The sequence below is a fragment of the Protopterus annectens genome, chromosome 5.part1 (assembly GCF_019279795.1).
Source record: "Protopterus annectens isolate FY-2018-M chromosome 5.part1, PAN1.0, whole genome shotgun sequence".
NCBI lineage: Eukaryota > Metazoa > Chordata > Ceratodontiformes > Protopteridae > Protopterus > Protopterus annectens.
Window position 1 is genome coordinate 307927457 of NC_056736.1, and position 24514 is coordinate 307951970.

At 39.0% G+C, this 24514-nt stretch overlaps 1 protein-coding gene across 2 annotated transcripts in view; it reads left to right on the forward strand.

Annotated features, from left to right (window-relative positions):
• The window catches only part of UGGT2 (UDP-glucose glycoprotein glucosyltransferase 2), a 4352373-nt gene that overhangs the window by 2504068 nt on the left and 1823791 nt on the right, over positions 1-24514 (forward strand). For both annotated transcript variants that reach the window (XM_044072987.1, XM_044072988.1), the window contains exon 25: positions 6675-6770. In XM_044072987.1, the coding sequence (XP_043928922.1) occupies positions 6675-6770 (96 nt within the window). The remainder of the gene's footprint in view (positions 1-6674; positions 6771-24514) is intronic.

Below are 24514 nucleotides of genomic sequence, written 5' to 3' on the forward strand. Positions count from 1 at the left end.
ATAGCTGTGTAAATTAACTTATCATAGCAGTAAATTTTCAAATGATCACTGCTGCAGTAGCCGCTTCTTCCCTCCATCCCCATTGTTTTTTACTATGTTGTTCATGCCAGCGTGTGGTTATTTATTTTTTGTTCTTCTTAGTATTGTCCTTTCAGAGCTCAGCCACCTTCTGTCTGTTTGCAGCTCTGAATAGCTTAGTGTCCAGACTTTTAATCCACTCAGTTTGATTTGCCTGCCATTTTGGGTGCGTGAAAGGTGCCTGAAGCTTTGGAAGCTGGACAGCTGTGATATTCTTGGCAGGATATAACCCATATAAGGTTACTGCAGCAATGATCATTCAAACATCTAATGTAATGGTAAGTTTAATTACTCAACTATACTGTCGTCCCACTGTGGCAGATATTACATATTTTGGAAAAAAAACAATTTATATAATGTTACAATTCATTTTTTTATGTGGATTGAACATGATTTAACATAATAACATGTTTGCAAGTTTTATCCATTTTATTTACTTTCATTCCAGTTGAAACAGGCTAAGCAGTCTCATCTCCCTGCCCACAGAAAGTATTCAGAGGTATTTCTTTTTTTTTTTTCTGTGGTCATTTAGTTCCTCAAGTGTTACTCCCTGAGTAACATACACAAGGTCATGCTGGAAAGGTACTTTTTACGAACCACTATGGGTCAAATGTTTCATATGATATCATCTTTACAATAGTGTGAGTTGTTACAAACTTCACTTAACTGCTTAATTTACTTTACCTTTATTTGCACAATTTGTTTTTTCCTAAAATGTTACCATGTGCTATTTGTGCTGTACCCTTACATTTTATGTTATGATACCATTCATGCCATTCTTTAGTTACTTCAGCAGAGTGCCCTTTCTTTTGTTTAATTTGTTCTCTGCTCCTCAAAATCAAATTTCAAGCTTCAGTTTCTGTTTATTTTCAGCTACAGTTTTGTCTAACAAAATCCCTATACTGGATAGAATTTAACAGACATGGCAAAAGGACAACTACTAGCAAGTACTGTCAGGCCTCTTGCTGTTGGCTTATCAAAATTATTGCTAATGAACTTGTTAACCTCGACAGACATGTTAACTCTCTCTGTCAATTCAAGACCCGAGAAGTATTTTACTGTCTGGTATGTTTATATTAAAGGTGAGGTCCCTCTTTTTATATTCCAGTCTCTCCAAGAATGTAGTTTGTTCATCCATAGGACCCTCCCTTATGCAGTCAAGTTAAGGCGTCAGTGAGACAGAAATTCTTACAGATGTAACAGGGCAAATTCTATATCTTGAATATACTCATTGACTTAGAAAGGTTTTCCCCTGTGCAAAGTTATGCTTGAGAGAACAAAAGTTGCCCTCGTTGTGTTATGAATCAGCCAACAGTAATTTCTTGCAAACTCAAAAAAAAAAAAAAAAAAACTTAAACTAAATTCCAACAGTTCTGATTTTTGTGCTTTGTGGCTATAGTCCCTATGGAAATCTGAGATAGCCATCATGTTTTATTTTGTCGTCCATTTATAAATTAAAAGCATCTGAGATTACCCACAAATAATTCTGTCCTCAAACCAATCCTTGTAGTGTAAAAATTAAATCTTTGCTACCACAAATATCAGAGGTTATTTTCTGTACTTAACTTCTTAACATGGAATTTACTAACACCTTCTGTAGTAGTACTGCCAGTTTCAGATGTTACGAGATGTAATGATGGGTATTAAACTTTTAATAATTAATAAAAATATGAAAGCCTTGGCCTTGGATTTTTAGATTTACCTGCATAACTAGAAGGGTTATATATAGGCAAGAAGCCATATTGATGCTTAGAATTAGAACATTAGTACCATTTGGAATGAATGAAGATTTAAATTTGGGATTATTTTGTAAGAAATGGAGGTAGCCATGTTGAACTAATAGTTTTGTGTCAGCTGCACTTCAGTTAACTTACCATCTTATATATGTCATGTGTGTGTGTGTGTGTGTGTGTGTGTGTGTGTGTGTGTGTGTGTGTGTGTGTATATATATATATATATATATATATATATATATATATATATATATTTATAATATTTTAACATGTTATAGATTGTACAAACAATTAAGAAATTTTGTAAAAACATGGGTACTCTTTACAGAAATACGTACCTAACTAGCATCTCTATGGTTGAAATTGCTAGAACCCATCTTCTATTAAGACTTCTGTATGCTTCCCCAATTTTCACCAACTTTAAAAAGACAGATTTATTTAAACTTGAAACATGCTACAGTAAAATAGCTAAATTTGCAACTTTCTGCCCACATCATACCCACCACTGTCACTTCTTAAAAAAACTCTCCTGATTAGAACTCTCACAACTTCTATCCTCTAACCAATTAACCTTAGCACACAAACTAGTATATCAACCTGAAAAAAAACCTGCCTTTCTAAATATTCTGTAGCCCCATACCACAAATTGATGTCTTTGGTCAACAAATAAATCTCTACTACAAATGTCCAACTCCACTAATACGGCAGGGAACTCCCTATTTTCTCATCATGTAGCAGCAAGGTGGAATTCCCTACCTCAAAACATCAGAACCAACACAAATACCAACCAATTCAAAAATATTCTTAAAAATTATCTTAATGACACCTGGCTTTGCTCTTGTACTACTCCAGGCTAACTACTTTCAATAGTTTCTGGTCATAATTTTTCTTCTTCCCTGACCACCTCATAATTTATGCTGTCTCATGTCCATTTCTAACCTCATCTTTTCTTTCCAATTTCCCCCCTGCAAACCCTTCCTCAGCTTACTTTGAGACATTACAGTGTCTACACTGCAATAAGAAATTTTATCAGATGATTGTACTGTATGTCTTGTATATTTTTTTGCATAATTTCTTGTATAAGTTTTGTATAATCTCTATATATGGAGCTTTTCTCCCTGGGTTTCCATTGAAAATGGGTCTTATCCCAGTCAGACTTTCCTGGTAAACAAATGTAAAATAAATAAGTATTGGAATGGAGATTATAGACTTGTATATCTTTCATGGAGTAATAGAGCTGTATTTTTTTCTCTTTCAGTGCTTTTTGTATATCTGTATGATTTAGACCTCAGTTATTCCACAGCCAGGGTGTATGTGGTATAACTGAGACTTAAATCATACAGCTATAGGCCTCAGTTATTCCATAACCAAGGTATGTGTTTCCGCTATTTCTGCCCATCATGACCTTGTGGAGGGTTTTGTTGTGGCCCAGCACCAGTTTGTCAGTTATTTAAAGGGGTACTAACCACCTTTATAGAACACTTGCATCCATCTGATCTAAACTAGTTGACTAACAAGCTTGCTTTTTCCCCATTTGAACTTGACAATCTATTGTCAAGTTTGTATCTTGTATCTCTTTTTCTTATAGATAACATCGTGACTTGTAGGATCTTTGAACTGCTGAGCCTTATTTGTAAGGAACTTGTCAGGTCATTCAGAAAGTCTGTGTGTTCATCAGGGCCAGCCCATTTTTCCTCCTGAAAACCTTTAACTGTTCCATTCATTACTCTGGTTTCACTGGGCAGAAACCAAGGTATAAAGAGGCCACACAACCTGGACATAAACTGAGAGCTCAGATTTTAAAGAATGGCTGTTTGTTTCCTTTGTTGTGGGGAGGGTAGGGTTTATAGTCACTAAATAAACCCTTTCCAAGAGTGTTTCCAGTTGGTTTTATAAGGTGATTCAACACTTATTAGGAAATGCTTAGGTCAGAGACCACTGGAAGCATCGCTCTTCATTGTTTGCTTCAAAATGCCTCCATTGCTGACATATTTTCTCTGGCCACTTAGTCCTTTGTTCATATATTTCATATATATTCTTACCCTAACTCCAGGAATCAAGCCTGCTTTGGTACCTTGACACATTAGAAATCAACCTTTTTACCTCAGTCACTTTACTCCAAGAGATTCAGCCAGTCACAGACTAACCAAGTAGTAACAGATGTTAGATATATAATAGGTATTTTCTTACTTTAGTAAATCTAATAGGAGCTGTTCTTGGTCTTTCCTAAATGTCTCCCACCATTCCTTTGGGTCTCGACAGTTCTTCCATCTTGCTTGTCAAAAGAACAGGTCAGGCCAGTGCATACTTGTCGCAAGTATATACTTGTCAATAGAACATGTGTGAAATCCTCTTCCATTCTTCCTGTCTCTCCTAAATTATCTTTTGCTTTCCTGCACATGTGCTCAAGCCACAGTAATCTGTTCTGTTTGACCTTCTGTGCATTAGAGCTAGTTTGGCTTCTGCTCTGATGTCATAATTTCTGTCTGTCTCACAGTGTGAATCCTACTGTTAATCTCAGGGATTTTATTCCCATCACCTCTAGAATCCTCCACTGCTCTGTCTTCACTGCCCATTTCTGTGCCATACAGACGTACTGGTTGCACCACTGTTTTGTGCATCGTAATTTTCAGCTTCTTAGGCATTCTTCTGTCACACAGTGTCTAAGCACAGTATTATCAGGGAAGAATGCTGAATTAAACTGGAATACAAGATGCATCCAGTCAGACATTCTAAGAAGGCCCCACCCCCCTCACGGATCAACTTATGCCAGAGCCATGGCCTAAAACTAAATGTGAAAAACTATTTTATTATACCCTTTGAGAAACCTTAGACCCCCCCCCCACAAACTGCAACATTAGTAGCACACCCCTAAGATTAGACTCAGAGGTGTGAGATCTAAGTACACAGATAGTAGCCTGAACTTTGACCACCATTTTTTCCACAATGGTGAAGAAGCTGTTCTATGTGGCACAGCTTATAAGTAAAGGTAAAGCATCCAGATCCAAGGAAGGTTATAGTCCGACTGTACTTCAGTCCTCACTAGACCAATAATCGAGTACAGTGCACCATTTGGCATGTACTTCATTGGGCACTTACGGCAGCTGAAATGACCCTAGAGGTTTCTTATAAAGAAAATACAATGCGTTAACAACATGTCCTATGTTGGTAGACTAAAAGCCCTATCCCTTCACTCTGTCTCCTACTGAATATTAAGAGGTGACCTATGCCTAACCTACAAGGTACTAACAAATCCAGCTCTGATGGAGCTGCTACACATCCACAAGGCAAACAGCACAAGAGTCACCAGATCTAGAGATCTAAATCTAATTAGTGACTAAAACAAAACAGGCTGGAGAGACAGATATGTGTCACAAAGATTACCCCTTCTTTGGAACAGGCTTCTTATTTACGTTAACCAGAGCCCTTCCCTACCCCTCTTCAAATGCATTGTGGATCAATGGATGGGAAATCACAGATTCACTCCTGGGGAAGTGTCTGTGTCCCTTATGGATGGGGCAATCTAGATGCTACGGGATATTTTGCATCTACCTTAACTACCACCAACATAAGCAGATGGTATGTCAGTTTAACATCTCATCCTGTGTATGGCACACTCAGGAGTGCAGCAGCCCCCTTATGCTGCACTGCAGTGTCAGCAGTCCTGCAGCTGAAGTGGGAATAGAACCCACATCCTTCTGGTCTTCCAGAAGCAAAGGCGAGTGTGGTACCTGTTGCGTCACTGACTTTCTTGTTAATTGAATTTGCCTGCCTAAAGGTCCATTAGACTTCTTATCCCATTTCAGATAATGACCTGATGAGATGCCGCTGATGAAGATGGTAACTACCGAACCACTAAATTGGAAAAGTGAAATTTCAAGGGGATGTACCACACATGACATGGTGCTTTTCCTCTGAGAAGGGACTTTTTCATGACATTTTTTTTTTCCTTTTTTGCTCCTCATTTGTGTTGAGGGACACCAAATCGGGAGCAGCACTGCATGTCAGATAAACCAGCTGCAGCTCTGCTTGATGTTACAGTTTTTATTTACTTTTTGTGTGGGGATCAAAGATTTAACATTCTTTGTATAAGTTTGCATATTTGTTCATACTTTTATTTGGTCTAGTCTTTCAGTATAAAGATAGCTAAGACACGCAATGACCAGTAATTCCCTTCTTTATGCCCAGTTTATTTTACTTTAATTTTTAATTCTCATATCAAGTTTTTATAAACAGAATTATTTTGATAATGTAGTTTTAGAAGTGAGACCCGGAAGTGCATGCAGATGCTTAGCACTTACTGAATGGAAAGTTAGTTTGTCCATGTTATATTTTAATATCTCGTTCTTCTTAAAATGATTTTATAGTCTTGTAGATTAAAGAAGTTGTATCAGCTGGGGGATTCAAGATTTGGGAAAGCTTCCTGACTCATGAAGTCAGAGCTTCTTTGTACTAATATTTTTACATTAGTATTTTATCATCAGATCTAGCTGGTCATTCAGATTTACAGCTCCTGGTTTTTGGGCATGCCCTATTATTCTTCCTACATTGTTGTCATCTGTCAAGTATGCATTTATTGTCAGTCAGTGGAAAACATGTACCATATGGGATGATAACAAGGCAGCGTAATCAAAGAGAATACCCATAAACTGTTAGTTGCAAGTATGTGTGGCTGAGTGTACATTTTTTGTAATGGCCCAAAAGTTGCAAGTAAATGGAAACTTTTGCAAATCTGGGATAACCATTATGAGAGTATTCTCTTTAAATCACAGAACTGTAAAAATCCTTTTGATGCTATTGTGAAGAGCTGAATTACTTGATGTATTAATTTATTTAAAGCAGAATATTTTATTCCTCTCACAGAGACAGCGATTTAATTATGAAAGTTGCCGCACTCCTGTCCTTAATGCCAAAGGGAGAGAAAAGACTAAACATCAAGTTTCCAAAGGATGAGTTAAGGTAACAGTTTTGATGGTGCCACATCACTTACATATTTACATGTTCTTCTTGAATATTTTTACAGTTATAGCCATACCTCTTAGCTTGTAGAACAGATACACACACACACACAGACCCACACACACACACATATATATATATATATATATATATATATATATATATATTGTCTGTGATCAGTATGGTTCTCTTATTATGATACTATTTTTTGGTGATCCAGACAAGGGGTTATGGTTAAAGTTAACTGGCATTGGTGATTCTCAAGTTATCTATTAGCTAATGAGGAGTTAATTAAGTGGGGAAAATGCTAATGAACCATCAGTTTTTATTTATTTATTTATTTTTTAAACAATAAACATCTTTATTAAATTATTGTTTATGACATAGGCAGTCATACATTTATATAAATGTAAACAAGCCATATTAACATATTTTCAGTTGCTAACATTATACGTCACATATAAACTTTCCAGTTATTGTCATTCAAACGTTAACAAAGCTCATTCTGTTCCTGCCTTCCCATAAACCTCATTCCTTCTCCAAAATATTATTCTGCTAGTATTGTTCCCACAATTCTCATTTTCTATGTAATTTACTCCTACCCTTTTCTAAAGATAACACTTCCAGTTGTTTTGTCTCTGTTACTATATTCACTGCTTCTAATACAGTTGGTTTAGACTTTGATTTCCATTTTCTAGTAATTGCTTTTTTGGTAGTCATCAGAATTAAACTCAGCAAGGCCTTACTATGTCTAGGTAATTCTGATTCTGTATCATGGCTTAAAAAAATCATTTACTTAGTTATACCAGTAACTCATCCAGTATTTCTGTTAGTGTAATCTGCAGGGAGTTTTGAAAGTATGCCAACTCATTACATTCCCAAACTAGTTTTCTAATTGCCTCTTTCTTCATTGTACCTCCAACATTTACAGTCTACTTGAGGAAAAATCCTTTGGAGTCTGCTTAGGATAGAAAAGTACCTATACAAAAACTTCCAAGCAAAGATCCTAAATCTTCTAGATTTTGCTACATATTTGGGAGGCATACGTATATCGCTCAATTGTTTCTTTGTGAATTGCTTATTCAGTCTCTCTTTCCCAATTCTTTCTGACTCTAACCTCCTCTGATTGATTTCTATAGTTATTATGCAATATTTTATATGCTGTACTAATTATCCATTTTGTAACAGCAGCTTCAGTTCTAGATTCTACCAAAAACTGTACCAGTCCTGTTTTTTCACTTATCTCCCTATTTTTTCTCCTTGACTGTACTCTGATATCAGACCTTGAAAGGCAAGGCAAACTCTAGCCTGCAGTTTAAATTAAATGTTGCCTCTTTCCATTCTGTTACCTTTCCCTCTCTTAGTATTTGCTCCCAGTACCTTGGTTCCTTTGCCAGTTTTCAACAGTAAATTCCAGCCCCCTTGCCTATTCTCTGTACTCCCTAATTACAGTCATACATATCTGTAAATTCTCCTTTCTCCATTCCCATTTTGGCTTAGTTCTTAGAATACTTTTTTGCTACTTTACGAATATAATACTCTGTATGGTTATTGATATTCTCCTTAAGGATCTGCATCCAAATCCCAGTCTTTCCTTGTTTCTTCAGCTTCCCCCCTGTTTCATCATCATCCCTTACCACTTTGAGTTATAGTTTTCTGCTTTTGCTATGTATAGTAGCCTTAGCTGTGTAGCTCTGAAACACTCCATTCAAATCAGGTAATCCCAAACCACCTTGTTCTGGTTGGAAGGATTAGCTTATCCCATTGGCTCTTGCCCATATCCCCTCTCAGATAAAATTCTTTATTTTTATCCACAACTTCACCTCACTCTGATAAAAATATGACTGACCTGTGTATAAAACTAGGGAGACTGAAAACATTTTCACTGTTTGTGTCCTGCTATCCATATCCATAAAACAGAGCTTTCAGTTTTTGCATTATCTTCTGTTTATTCTCTTCCCACTTATCCATAGCTGCTAAAACAGAATATTTTAATACATACTTCTAAGAACTTCATTTTATCATGTCACCATAAATATGGATATTGCTGAACCATTTTGTATGTGACTACCATACCAATTGTATCCTTGAATTTCTGAGTTCCTTATTTTCTTTTCCAGTGGTTCTAAGAATGATGCAAATAAAGGGATAGAGGACACTCCTGCCTGGTTCCTCTGCTCAAACAGAACTTATCAGAGAGAACCCCCCTCCACGCCCTTCAGTTTTTGGCTTTGTTCCCTCATGTATCCTCCTAATCAACCTTATAATTTTATCAGGGAATGCAAAAGCTTCCATTGCCCCACTCAAAATCCCAGCGTACTCTGTCAGATACTTTTTATGCATCAAGACCTACCAACAAAAGTGGTATTTTCTTACATTCTGCTTCCCTCTGGATCATCATTGTTCTAGTAATGTTGTCAATGTTTGCCTTCCCACCACAAAACCACATTTGTCCATATCTATCAATTTTGGTATCACCTTTGCCATTATTTTAGCTTTAATTGACATAAACATTCATAGCCATGGTTTAGAATCAAAATGGGCCTATTTGAAGCTAGATCTGATGGGTCTTTACCATCTTTAAATGTTACAGCCTTTCCACACTACCTTTTGCCCACCAAAATGAAGTTTTTAAACCTTGCTTCTCACTTCTTTAACCACTCTCTTTTCCAACCTCTTTCTTCCCCTCTCTTCTTCCACATCTTATCTATTCCCATTTTTTTTCTCTCACACCTCCATACATTTTATATTTTTTATCTCATTCCCATTTATTTTTTTTAGTTTATCTCCCTCCAAACTTTTTATTAATTTTGACATTTAAACATTTTCATTTCATTTTTTTTTTTCTTCTTCATTTTTTTTTTTTTTTTTTTTTTTATTTTTTCACATTTATGTTTGAACAGTCTTTGTACACTCTCTCTTTTTCAGTACTTTGGTTATTCTAAGCTTGACTTATTTTTCCTGTTTATTTGGCTAAGCTTTTTTTGCTAAAAGTTTGTGTTTTTTTTTTATCAAAATCAAAGTTGAAAGTTTCAAAATAACAATAGCAACATTTTTTCCATGCAAAAACCATTTTTTTTATTTAGCTCTCTTTTAGCTATCTTCTTGTTCTTCTCTTCTTCTCTCCCTCTGCAATAATTTGTCAGTCCATTTATAACCTGTTGTGTTTCTATTTAACTCTTTGTCTTTTTTTTTTTTTCATCTTTTATTTTTAATTTTTATTTTTTTTTATCCCACTTTTATGTATGTTTTTCATTTTAGAAAGAAATTTGAATCTTCTTTAATAAGAAATAATAATCTTAATATAATTCCTACTTTTTTTTTTTTAAAAAATAGATGATTTTTTATTGTTTTCATTTTTTTTATTTCATTTTTTTTTTTTTTTCTTTTTAGTTATTTCTTTACATTATCTGAAATATATTATTGATCAATTAAAAATGATAAATAAATGTGTTCCTGTGAAATTCATGTTTTGTCTAAATTATTTCTTTTTTGTGTATATTTATTTATTTTGTACCTTAATAGTGCCCTAACAAATGAAAACTATTGAATTTAATTCCTTGCAAAATATTTCAAAAGAAAATCTTTTCAAAATTTTTCTCTTTTCTTCCTTTTTCTTTCCTTCTTTTTATATTTTCCCTATTCAATTCCAAATATTGCAAATCCCTATAAATAATTCCCTATAATAAATATTCTTATCTCTCCTATTTTCTTCTTCTTATTTTAAAAAGTACATGCAAGAGTAATCATCGTCCCTTGCCAGTATCCCCTTATTACTACAAATCCACATTTTTATCTTATTTTCCTCTTCTATCATGATTGGAGCGCCTCTCATAATTAATAAAAGTGCTTCCCTTTTTCTTTGTTCTAGGTATTCCAACGAATAACCATCTTTAAATCTTTGCTTTATCAAATTCACATGCTCAATTCTTTCCATATATGTGTTCTGTAGTATAGCTATTTGTACTGTGCATTTTTTAATATAATTCACTGCTGTTTCTTTTTTGAGTATGTCTGTGAGACCATTCAGATTTAGAGGTAATATGGAAGGTGTCATTATGTTAAGAAGTTATTATTTCCACCTGTTATGTATAACCATTTTCTTTTAATTTGTAGTATTAGCATTTGTTTTACTTGCATACACTAATCTTTGGCAGTATGATCTTTTGTACAGTTGTTTCTTGACATATCCATTTGAATCCATGTCACAAGGGTGGGAGGTTGGTATAATAGTTAAGCTGTTTACCTTACCTTACCTGTTTACATCTTACAAAAGTTGTTGCAATGAGTACGCTCAAACAAAAAAAGCAGAATTGCACCACTAGAACACCCCAAAACCTATTAACCTAATACTAATGCACAAAGCTGTGTACATATTTAAATAAATAAGTTTATCCCTCTTAACAGGAAAAGTTGTCCTAGATTTATAGGCACTTTCATAGGCTTGAATTAACCTGTAATGAAGGTTATTCATGCCAGGATGCATGATACAGCCTATGGTTCTGCTTTCACTAAGTGCTGTCTGTATTTTGTCTTTATCTTTTTTTTCTCTCCCAAATGAAAAACTTGAATGCTTTCAGAAATTTCTATCTCCTAGCCATTGAAATAAAGAAGCATTCTGTTTTTATTAACCCTTATCAGATTGTCTCCATAGAAACATGAGGACCAGATACACATTTGCATTCCACTACACATATTGCAATGTAAACATTTATCTGCTAGAGGAAAACAGTATTCAATATTCATTATATTAAGCGTTCTTTTATTTATTTGCTTCTACTTAAAACGTATTAAATCAAGGCACAGACCTGAATCTAGTCATTGCCTCATGCAAAAATGAGAAAAGTCGTATGAATTTTACTTATGCTGTTTTGTCCAGGTTTTCTTCTTTTACATTGTAGTGCCTACATTTCTTAAAACTGAACAAAAATAAGGAAATAAGAAAAAGAATAGGTGAACCTGTTTAGTTTAGTTAGTACCCCCTTTATGCGCAAAATCAAGTGAAAAAGATTTACTTTATAGCATGCGATTAATGCCATATATCATAAAAATCCTGTTAATAAACTTTTGTCTTACTTAGCTAACTTTTTCCATCTCCCAAATGTTTTCCAGACATTAATGACATGAAGTAGGGCATATGCTTTGGAGTCCCCTACAAGTTTAACAAAGTTAGAAAAGTCCAATATTTCCAGGTTTTCTTGTTCTGTCATACTTCACAAATGTAATTAATGCTTTGTAATCCCACATTTATTCATCAGTTTCCAAGTTGCTGGTTTTCTTCCTGTTGATCTCCATCTCCCAAATCCAGTTGCTGGTTCATTTCCAATGTACTCCTGGTTCTTCTAATCAAGTCTTGTGCATTTTCTCTGCCTCTCAAGCATTTTTCTTTGGAACATTGGAACAGGTATGTGACTGGCAAAGTCTGCCTCTGGGCTTTATTATCATAAGAGTAAGAAGCAGAATCTTTTTCTGTTTGATAAGTCACTTTTTGTTGGACAAACATTTGTATTTCCTCCTTAGCATATTCTGCATCGAAGAATGATTTTGACTCTCCAGAAAAAAGAAATATTCTAAAAATAGCTGGATATAGCAGCTTAAATCTCATACATGCTTTTCAACATTCCCTGATTGCTGGAATAAATGTACTCTTCTTCTGCCTAGTTTACAGTGAGTAATCATTTTCCACAAATACTATACTGTCTCTCACTTTTAGTACTTTGTCCTTTTTCCACAGTTTTGTTAGATCAACTCTTTCTGCTGGTAGGATTGCATCTTTACTATTAAACGTCTGGGTTACATTCCATAGCCAGGTTTGGAACATACACATGATGTGCCTTTTCCATTAGCAACTCCTGCTGTGGACTACTAGTCCATTTGTTTATTTGTGGTTTCATAAAATTAATACAGTCTGCTCCTTCCAGTTTCTGTGGTACAGCAGAAAATCACAGGGGGAATTCAGTAAAGCCTACATGATTTTTATTTTGGCGTATGCACAAGCGCAAACATTTTAGCTTCAGTAAGCGCCACTTAGAGGCATGCAAGCACATGCAAACAAGGAAAGTTCCATATAATGCATATTACCTAATAAGCAGGTGAATCTTATGCAAATGACCCAGGTGGAGTGATCAAACAGAAAGGCATCTGTGTAGACACAGTGTCCATAGTGTACATGGAACTTTTCCGCATACTGAAGTCTACATGGACAGAAGGGGATGTTAAACATCAGAAATACGGACATAACTCCCCAGTAAATGTTAGAACACATACATATATGTTCAAAATGTACATTGTGGATGTCTGAAAAAGGAAGGGAATATGTAAAAATAAATAATTTTTTTTTAATAATTTCGGCATGTTTAGTCTATGTGCTGCAGTGTGCAACCATGCTTAATTGAAAATTAAAAAGAAAAAATAGGAAAAAAAGGCAATGCTCTGTAGTCCTATCTGGCCTTCATTCTTACATATGGGTTCGGAGCCGATCCTCGGCTCCGACTCGGTCGATTACAAAGCTCAAAGTCTCTCAGTTGGCTCGTGGCAAGGTAGGTATCCCATAGTGCACTAGTAAGAATCCCTAGATCTCATTTGCCGCGTCTGCGAATTCAGAAGTGCTGTCTTTCTTGGCTGTGGCTAAGTTGGATTTTTCTTCATTATTATTGTTCATAGTGATATTTTTGTCATAACAGTATTAGCTTAGTTTATATAGCTTAGTAGTAGTTATTATAGACAGAAAATAGTGTGTTTTTCAAAATTTGTGAAGTTGTTACTGAAAACTTGTTGGCCGTTGCTTCCGCAGGCCCTTTTTGTTCCCTGAGTGGTATCCCTTTCTTGTGTGCTAGTTTTTTGCTATATTTACATATATTAGCACAGGTCAGTATTTGGGTTAGGACCTAGTCTAATATTGTATTTTTCACTAGAATAGTACTATAATTGATAGCTGTGTGCAGTGTCTTTTATTAATTCTTATTAGCTAGTAGTTAGCGTGTTGTTAAATTTTTGCAATTTTTGGTAGCTTCTTCTCTGTTTACGGCTAGGTCCGTAAAGTTAGAGGACCTAGTCCTCTATTAACCTTTTCTGGTGTTGTTTACTCAGCAGGGCTAGGCCCGTTTAAGTTAAAGGACCTAGTCCTCTGTTTTTTGCTCGTCTTTGTGTGTTGTTCTTGAGCAGGGCTAGGCCTGTTTAAGTTAGAGGACCTAGTCCTCTGTTATTTTTTTCCTTGTGTGCAGTGATTCTTGCAGGGCTAGGCCCATTTTAGTTAGAGGACCTTGTCCTCTCTTTCTGCTTTTCCCTCGTGTTTGTGTTAGTGTAAACATGTCTAAGGAGTCTAAGGATCATAAACCTTCTGGTTTTAAAAAGTGTCTCAAATGCTCTCAAAAAATGTCAATAACTGACGGACATAGTAATTGTGTTTACTGTCTCGGTGCCATACATCTTCAGGAAACATGTTCTTTCTGTCACTCCTTCAATTCTCGAGTTCTTCAGGAAAGGAAGAACAAATTGATCCTGAAAGGTCTACTTAAGCCTTCCTTTGAGGAGGATTTAGCCAGCTCTTCATCTTCGCATTCCAGATCTCCTCCTTCAAAAACAGAGAAGGTCAAGTCGGCCAAGAGTCATTCTCCTATACCGACTATTTTATCTGGACCTCCTCAGAAAATCTCAAAATTGGAAAAACATACCTCTTTGCCTCCACTGTCCTCTGAGCTGGTCGAGGTTATCTATATTGACAATCCAGTGTCAGCCCCAAAATTTTCGGAGCTGACTACTGAACATTTACCTCGGAGCTCGTCTAGATAATTATTGCTGGTCTCCCCAACTCTCAGATCTCTCATTTTGCAGAGATCTAGGTCACCTACCTCATCTTCCAGATCCTCCAAGAGTCTTTCTGAAGAGGCTGTAGAGAGAGTAGTGCTTAGACTCTTGAAGTCGTTGGCGCTAGCTAATTTGTTGCCGGCTCCGACCCAATCGGTTCCGGAGCCATCTAAGACCATACTCCCTGTTGCTGTTCCTCCTCCAAGCCATGTTGGTCCTTCGGAGCCAGAGCTATCTGTGCCACTTGCTGTGGAACCTTTGGTTCGAGCACCTCTCGTGTCTGTCTCGGAGCCGAGTTCCACTCTGACACCTTCGGCGCCATCTTTGGTGTCTAGGAGCCGAAGCTCACCAGTCGGCCCCGACAGGGATGCTTGGACCCGAACTTCTTTGGTTCCGAGCCTACCTCTCGATGCGTCGGCTAGGCTGAGCTCGTATCATACATCTGTCTCGCTTTGGAGGCGAAGGCTACTTCTGCTTCCTCGCAACCGGGACTGTCCTTGGAGCCAGAGAGATCTGCATTCGAGATGATGAGCATGCTGTCTAGGTCTTCAGCTCCGCACAAGGGTACCGATGGTCTTCCCCCTCAAGCTCCGACCTCTGTCTCAGCACCATCTCTCTCTTGGCAGCGGAGACCCGCAGCCTCAGGAGCCCCCGTTGGGTGACCCCCAGTCTTCCGAGACCTTCCCAGAATACTTTTCTGAGGAGCTCCCTCGGAAGAGAACTTGCAAGAGGAAGCATGTAGACTCCCCTGATGAGTCCATCACCTCTGACCTCAAGGAGTCAGAAGGGTCCCCTAGGTTGTCCTCTGATGATATCTTTTTTGTAGATATCCTGAAACAGAGAGGCGGCTGGCCCACTGTCACCCCTTCTGATGAGGAGTCAGTGTACCTAAAGGCTTTCGGGTCTCAACCTTCAGCCTCATGGGTGTCTCCACCTTTCTTTGAGCTCTTGGACCTAGTTAGACGAAAGGTGTGGGAAACTCCTGATGTCGTGAAACTAGTCCCCAGAAGGCCGAACAAATTTCTTTCAGCCCCCAACGAGAAAGACTTTTTGACTAAAGGTGTGCCTGTAGATGCTATGGTGGTGGTAGCAGCCACAAAGAAGGAAGTAGCGGAGACTTCATCTGTCCATCCACTGAAAAAGGAGTCCTGAACGATGGATAGATACGAGAAGCGTATCTTCTCTTCAGCAGCATTTATACTCAGATCGCTGAATTACCTCACCCATTTTACTAGGCTTCAAAGAGATCTCCTAAACTAGCTAGGAGATACTCTCCAAGGTACATTAGCTGAAGGAGTCTCTGAGAACTCCATTGTTAACTCCTCCATGAGGCTGATATCCTATGCAGCAGATGGAGCGAGTAGGGCAGCGGGTTCAGGAGTTTCCCTTAGGAGACACTCCTGGATGTGTTTATGTAACTTTGTGGAGCCCTTCAAATCTACTTTTAGCAATACCCCCTTTGACGGTTCCTCTCTCTTTGGGCCAAAAATAAAAGATACACTCACCAGGTGCGAGCAGGAAGGGAAAACTGTCTCTGCCGTGGGAGTACATGTTTCTGTCCCTTCTAGACCATACCCTAAGTGTCAGAGAGGCGGGAAAATGTGCTTCAAGAAATCTCAGAGATTTTTCCTGGATGCACAGGTTGATTCCTCCTTCAGAGGCAGAGGAGGAAGTAATGGTAGACATCACCCTGGGGGCAGGGGGGGGGGGGGGGCACAAAACCAGGGTGGCCGCGATTCCTTTTGTGGACGTCCCTATCGGTGCTCCAGAAGTGGGGCCCGGCTGTGCTTCTCTGGAGCCAGTCGGGGGTTGCTTATCTTTGTATCCAGAAGCCTGGCACAACATCACCCAAGAGAAGTGGGTACAAAAAATAATTCCCAGAGGATACTCCATACCCTTCTCTTTTCCACCTCATATCACTAAGAAAATCCCAGATGTTCCACCTAATCACAGGGATGAAACAACTATAGAAGTTCAAAAGTTGCTTCAAAAGAGAGTCATCCAAACCATCCCTGCAGACCAGATAGGATTCAGAACTTACTCCAGATTCTTTTTAGTGCCAAAAAAAACAGGGGACTGGAGGCCCATTTTGGATCTCAGCAAATTAAACGAATCAGTGAAGAAGTCCAAGTTCCGAATGGTAGCACTGCAGTCTATACGCCCTCTGTTAGGGAAAGACAATTGGATGTGCTCCATAGACCTCCAAATGCATACTATCACATAAAAATGGACAGAGCATCGAGGAGTCATTTGCACTTCTGGCTGGGAGCCAGTCATTACCAATTTTGTGCTCTGCCCTTTGGTCTCACCACAGCCCCCAATGTGTTCACCAAATGCATGGTGGTAGTGACAGCTCACTTGAGACGTCTTGGATTCCAAGTGTTTCTGTACATGGACGACTGACTCCTGACTGCCACCACCAGGCACCTACTTCTATAAGCCAGGGATTCAACCATCCAACTCTGCACTCAGCTAGGGATTACAATAAATTGGGAAAAGTCTCTCAATATGTGACTTTTATAGGCACAGAAATTGACACGGTCGCCATGGTGGCTCATCTTCCTGCAGACAGAATACAAAATCTGAGACAACAGATATACAGTCTACTTCCCCAACACAGAGCAAAGCCAAGACAGTGCCCAAACTTTTAGGAACCATGACCTCTACTATAACTCTAGTTCCACTAGCCAGACTACATATGAGAATCCTTCAATGGCTACTCTTTTCCCAGTGGTCTCTTCAACATTTGCCTTTGTCTCATCCTATTTTGATAACAGAATCTTGCAAAAAGGACCTTCGTTGGTGGATTCAGACCGATCAGCTAATGATAGGAACACCTTTCATTCCTTGCCAACCCGTTGCTACTGTGACCACAGATGCCTCCCAGATAGGGTGGGGGGGCATTATCTAGGCAGGACTGTCCAAGGCACATGGCAAGATCACGAGGCTCACTTGCATATCAGTGTCATAGAGATGAGAGCAGTGCTACTAGTGTTGCTAGCACTTCACAACTTTCTTCCTCTAGGGCTGATAGCAATCCAATCAGACAATATGTCTGTGGTATGGTATATAAACAAACAAGGAGGAACCAGATCCTACCCCCTATGTCGAGAGGCTCTTTGTGTTTGGCAGTGGGCGATATTTTCCCAACGCTTTCTACTTGCAACACATATCCCGGGGACAACCAGTGTGATATCCAACAAGCTCAGCAGGGCAATCTTGATGCCTCACGAGTGGTCTCTGAATCAGAAAGTCGCAGAACAGATTTTCCACAAATGTGGACAGCCTTGCTGTGATTTGTTTACCAGTCCAATCAATGCCAAATGCAGCAGCTACTTCTCCCTTATCCCCCCCCTCGGGGGAGACATCGAGAGACGCACTTGTTCACAGTTGGCCCCCAGGACTTCTTTATGCATTCCCTCCCTTTCTGCTGATATCGAAAGTGGTCCAGAAAGCAAAGACCTTGGGAAGCAGAATGATTCTTGTCACTCCTTAGTGGCCTCATCAGATTTGGTTCCCCTTTCTCAGTCCTCACCTTCTGGACGATCCATGGACTCTGGATCCAATACCAGACCATCTGGCACTCATGTCATGCACCTTCCACCCCTTCCTCCACACCTTCAGCATGGCTGCTCTTCTTCCATCTCTAGTCAGGCTTCATGATTTCTCACCTGCAGTTACTCATATCCTCACGTCTTCCCACAAGCCTTTTACGAGAAAATTATACACTAACAAATGGAAACGATTTTCTATCTGGGCAAAAGAAAAAAACTTAGATCCTTACACAGCCTCCATTCCTTTGGTGTTAGAATTCCTAACTGAACTTTTTCATCAAGGATCAGCTGTTGCTACAATCAAAGTTCAATTGGCAGCAATCTCCAGTTTTCATTTGGGACAACATGAACCTAATCTTATGGGTCACAGATTGTGTAAATCTTTCTAAAAGGCACTACTTTGCTGAGACCTCCCTTTCAGAAACCTGTATCTCCTTGGGATCTAAATTTTGTTCTCTCCAAACTTACTTCCCCACCTTTTGAACCTGCACATACTTGTGAATTAAAGTTCCTTTCATGGAAGACCATTTTTCTACTAGCCATTACATCCACCAGAAGAGTGTCAGAGTTACAAGCACTGTCAGTCAAGCGTCCTTACTTGATCTTTCATAGCGACAGAGTTACCCTTCGTACAAATCCGTCCTTCATCCCCAAGGTTTGCTGTCAATCTAATATGAATCAAACTATTGAACTGCCAGTCTTTTTTCCTAATCATTCAAACAGTGCAGAATAGAAGTTTCATCAGCTTGATGTTCACAGTTAAGCTTCTATCTACATAGAACCGAGGAGCTTAGAAGATCAGACCAATAGTTCATATCTTTTTCTGAGACAAGAAAAGGTATGCCAGTCTCCAAGATAACATTATCAAATTGGATTTCAAATTGGATTTCATTTATCTACTCTTCCTATGGCAAAGAACTTCTGTTTAAAATTAAGGCTCATTCTACCTGATTCATATCCACATCTGCTGCCTTTCAAGCCAGAGTCCCAATTGACAGTATATGTGCAGCAGCAACTTGGGCTACCCCTCATACCTTTATTACTCATTACAAATTGGATTTGGCCTCAAGGGGTAGAGCCTCCTTTGGTTCTACGGTTCTTAGTAGTATATTTCCGTGAGCCACCCGAGAAACAGGTGCTAGGGACTCTGTCCCATATGTAAGAATGAAGGCGAGATAGGACTACAGAACATAAAGAATTTATGTACTCACCATAACATTCCATGTTTGTAGTCCATCCCGCCCTTCATTCTTACTAACCCACCCACCTACCCTCATCCATGTATCCTTGGAGGATCTGAAGACAAGATAGTATTTATCTTCTGTAGGGTGGAGACCTTTCATCTTTGTTCCTTGTGGAAATACTTTATATCACTTTTTTAGACAGCAGCAAACAAGATCTGGGGATTCATACTAGTGCACTGTGGGATACCTACCTTGCCACAAGCCAACTGAGAGACTTTGAGCTTTGTAATTGGCTGAATCTGAGCTGAGGATCGGCTCCAAACCCATATGTAAGATGAAGGGCGAGATGGACTACAAACATGGAATGTTTTGGTGAATACGTAACTTCTTTTTTATGATACTTGTCAGAAATGTATTATAGGAGGCTGCATCGGGTCCTTACAGTGGTGCAGTGGTGCTGTTGCTCAGGTCATATGTCTATGAACCGTGTAGTTTCCAGGCTGTCAGCATGGGTATGTATGCAGATGAGGTGGATGTCCTGAATAGCAAAAAGGAGTGTATGTGTCCACATATCCACTTCATGTAGGCTCTCACACCATGTTATTTCCACTGGATATGGATGCCAGTGGGGAGAGGGGTGTCCAGCCACTTTTAGGATGTTTAATTACCACTGCGCACCGCATAGCTGAGCATGTTCGTGTGGAAAGACCACCCAGGTCACAGTGATGACTTATGCAGCAAGTAATTAAAACTGGATATATTCAGTTATTGATTTTTTTTTACTTTTGTATAAGCTATACTGAGTGGCGCAGAGCATAGCTTAACGTGTTCGTGTTGCACACTACCCACATGACAGTGATGACGTAGGCAGCAATGAATGGAAAGCAGATATGTTCAATGACTATTTACTAGTGTGTATAAGCTGTGCTGCACGGCTCATACCGCCATGTTGCACAATAAAGTAGGGCCATTAAATTATGTTAATTACAATCTAGGCAGGTGAAATGCATAATAATTAGCCAGTCACACAGGGTGGACCTACAGCAGACCTGTATAAAAGTATGCATACGCCCTACATTCTGATTTTTATCCAGTACTCCAGACCTTTGGAGTACAGACTTGTAAATTTTAACCGAGATAATGCTAGGCGCTGCTGCAGGTCTGATACATCTGTATGTGCTAGATGCTGAAGTCAGTGCTGCTGGTGCTGCTGAAAGTAGGCCTGGGCTGAGAAGGAGAAGAGTGTTCAGGCCAAGGGTAACCTTCCAGGAGCTACATGAGCTGGAGAATGTAGAGAGCTACAGGATGGACAGGGACATATTACAAGAACTCACTGAGCTCTTCCACCCTCAACTCAGAGCCAGCAGAGGGGAACCCTTCCCAGAGTAAACAAAGGCATGTTTAGCCCTTAGGATACTAGCTAGAGGTACTTTTCAAAGACAAGCTGGGGACATGATGGGGGTGTCACAGGCATCTGCATCCAGGATACTCCACCAGTTCATGGATGTTATGCTACCACATGCCAGTGAACACACATTTTTTCCCCTCTCCCCTGAGGTAAAGAAAGGCAATATGCAACACTTCTGCTGTGTAGCACACTACCCTTTAGTACTGGGTGCCATAGACTGCACTCATGTGCACATCAGGGAACCACCCAGCGAGCAGGGTAGAATCCACGTTAATCACAAGGGGTACCCCCTCCATCAACTGCCAAGTCATGTGCAGTGCCCAGGGGATTATTCTGATATGCTGGCAGCTCTGGTAGTTATCATGTCTCCCATATCTGGCACACATCACAACTGTACCAGATGTTTGCTAGGGGGACATCCCACACAGCCATTTACTGGAGGAAGCTGGCTGTGCCCTGGAACTGTGGATGATGACACCCATCAGAAATGCACACACCCACAGAAGAACACCATCATGAGGTACACGCACAAACTAGGAACATCATAGAGCACGTGTTTGGGCTTCTGAAGTCACTGTTCCGGTGCCTTGATATATGTGGTGAAGTCCTGCAGTACTCTTCAGCCACATGTGCACAGATATTCATTAGTATGTGCTGTGCTACACAATAAGATCCTGCGGAAACAGTTGCAGCAAGATCAGCAAACAAAAGGGATACACAGCCCCCCTCCCCCATCAGTGCCTAGGTCATCACAGTCACAGGAGGACTCGGAGGGGGAACCCTCTTCCTGATGCCCCTGTTGGCAGACATAGAAGTGCTCAGTGTGCCTTGCCTTTGGGTAGGAGGCAACGCATAGCACATTCACTTTACTCCTACTCACATACAGAAATTAAAAATGATGGCAGGCAGCTCATGCATCCTGTACCTACCCATGTATTGGCTGTGTACTGCTTGCATCTGATAGTCAGCCCTGAACTACAGTTGTGTCAACTGCTGCATTTGCAAGGTAAGTCCATAACCTACACAATACTTGTAAAGATTATGATATGGCATTATATGTATGGATCTGCCACATTATGCAAGTAAATATAGTGGGCTACTTGGACAGAAATAACATCCACATGGGACTACAGATTACCCATTCCACTATCATTTTTCCATTACCGTTTACTAGGCTTCATGCATGGAATATTCATGCAGACCTACTGCAACAGATTACTGGTACATCAGTCAAGGGAGATGTTAGTGGGGTGACATGATAGTCAGACAATTGTGTATCCCAGCAGAACATGTGGTGGTGTTCCACCACCCCCAACAAAGCAGTGTTCCCTTGTAACTGCTGTAGCAGAAACTCTTCAATCGTATGTCTGCATTCCAGGCAGTCTCAGGACAGTAACATAGGTTGTATATCTTACTTAATGCAGGAATAACAGTGTACATATTTATACAGTTGATTGTGTGATGAATGATCCCTGTCTGTCAAGCAGCTTGTGTGGCTCAAAGGGACTAGGGTAATTAACTTGTGTGATGGCGTTCATGATTCTAATCTAGAAGTACCCACTTATTTTGGATGTGAGGTATTATTACTTTGTGTTTTACAAACTGTCAGTGTGTGGTGTAATATTAACATCTGTCACATACCAACTATATCACACAACTGTAAAAAGGGTCGTAGCCAATGTCAGTGACATGCAGCACTACAGAAACAGTAACACACAAATCCCAGACTGGAGTACAGGTAGGTGTGGGCTGGATTCAGGTTATAACTAGTGGAAATCCCACTGGGCATGCTAATACACTTAGTTAAGCAGACCCCAATTCAGTTGCTCCCCACTCAAAATGACTTCTTATATATAGATATGTCTACAGATACCTCCACATATGTATACATATCTGTCTGTCACTATTTCTATATCCCTATAGATATATTCTCTATTTCTATATGTATATATAAATATGGTTCTACATACATTACCAAAACTCAAATTGCGGACACCAAACTGCTGAAAGTGCAGTTGAACGAGACTTCACTCTGTTGAAGCTCACTTCTCTAAAACACAAAAACAAACAAAGCTAACCTTTACACACATTTTTGCAGGGGGGGCAAGCCCCTCCACACCCCCTGCAGATTTTATATATATATATATATATATATATATATATATATATATATACCAACTCCGAGATCGCATTACAGTGGGGAAAGGATAAATTTCCTTATCCACACTGTACAGCGATCTACACTAAGAAGCTCCGACTGCTGTATAACATACAGTCCTGGTAACTCTTTAAACAAATAAAGAAAAGCACTGCATCTATTCTTCAGTACCAGTCCGGAAGTGGTGATTTGAGTTTGGAGAAGTGAGCTTCAATAGAGTGAAGTTTCGTTCAACTTTTGGCATTTTCATGTCTGCGATTTGAGTTTCTATAATGTGTGTTTTCGTTGAAACACAGTAGACCCATAAATACATATATATGTATATATGGGTCTACTTCATAACACTGAAATTTCATACCATTGAATTTAATAACATAACATAACATCAAAAACCCAAAACATTTAAAGTTTGCTTCATAACATTGAAAACTACAAAGCATATATAAAGAGCATCTTCTCCACCTATAAGAACACCTAACAAACACACTTTTTACTATATTTCTGCAGGGGAACAAGACCCCCTGCACACCCCCATATTGGGGGTCTCTGTCCCCCGTACTCCAGTAAATTAAATATACCAACTCCAAGATCGCCTGAGATTAGGAACTTAACTTTTTTCCACTTTAGTGCGATCTTGGAGTTGGTATATTTAATTTGCGGGGGTTGTTGGGTGTGTGTGCCCCCCTGCAAAAACGTAGTAGAAAGTGTATTTGCTAGTTAGGTGGTGGTGTAGGTGGAGGGGATCTTATTTACTTGTGCAGTGCAGTTTTCAATGTTATGAAGCACACTTTCGGTGTTCTGAGTTTTCAATGTTTTGGATTTTCAGTGTTTTGATTTTTCAATTTTATGGTCTCAATGTTATGAAATTCAGCATTAGGAAATTTCAGTGTTATGAAGTAGAACCGTGTGTGTGTGTGTGTGTGTGTATATATATATATATATATATATATATATATATATATATATATATATATATATATATATATATATATATATATATATATATATATATATATATATACACATACACACACACACATTTATATGCAAACACATACATTCCTGTCTCTTTCCACATATATCATACACACACACACACACACACACACACACACACACACACACACACACCTCCATTTATATACAAGTCCCTGTAATAGAAAAAAATATATATTTATATGTGTGTATATGTCTGTATTGTTCTACATACCCTGGTAATGGTGATTAAAGCTGCACTATGACACATATATAATGTTGCTCAAAAGACCAAAAGTAAGGGCTGAACAGTAATGCACTTACAGCCCCCTGTGTCTGCTGGATTTCAACACACATACACCAGCAGGTGAACAGGTGGTGTTATGTATCATGTTGTGTATGCATGCATGCATTAACAGGGCACATTGATTTTGCCCACAAGCTTGGCCATCCAAATACAAACACATATGGCCAAAATGGGTACTGTAGCCACATAGCTAGGATAAAAAACAGTTGCCTGACAGCTAGGCTACTAGATGCAGAGAAGAGTGAGAAGCAGTGTCACTCTGCAGGCCACCCATGCTGTTTAACACAAGCCTATTTTATGTACTCCGCAAGTAGTCACCTGCATTCATGTATAAAACAGACATCAGCATTGG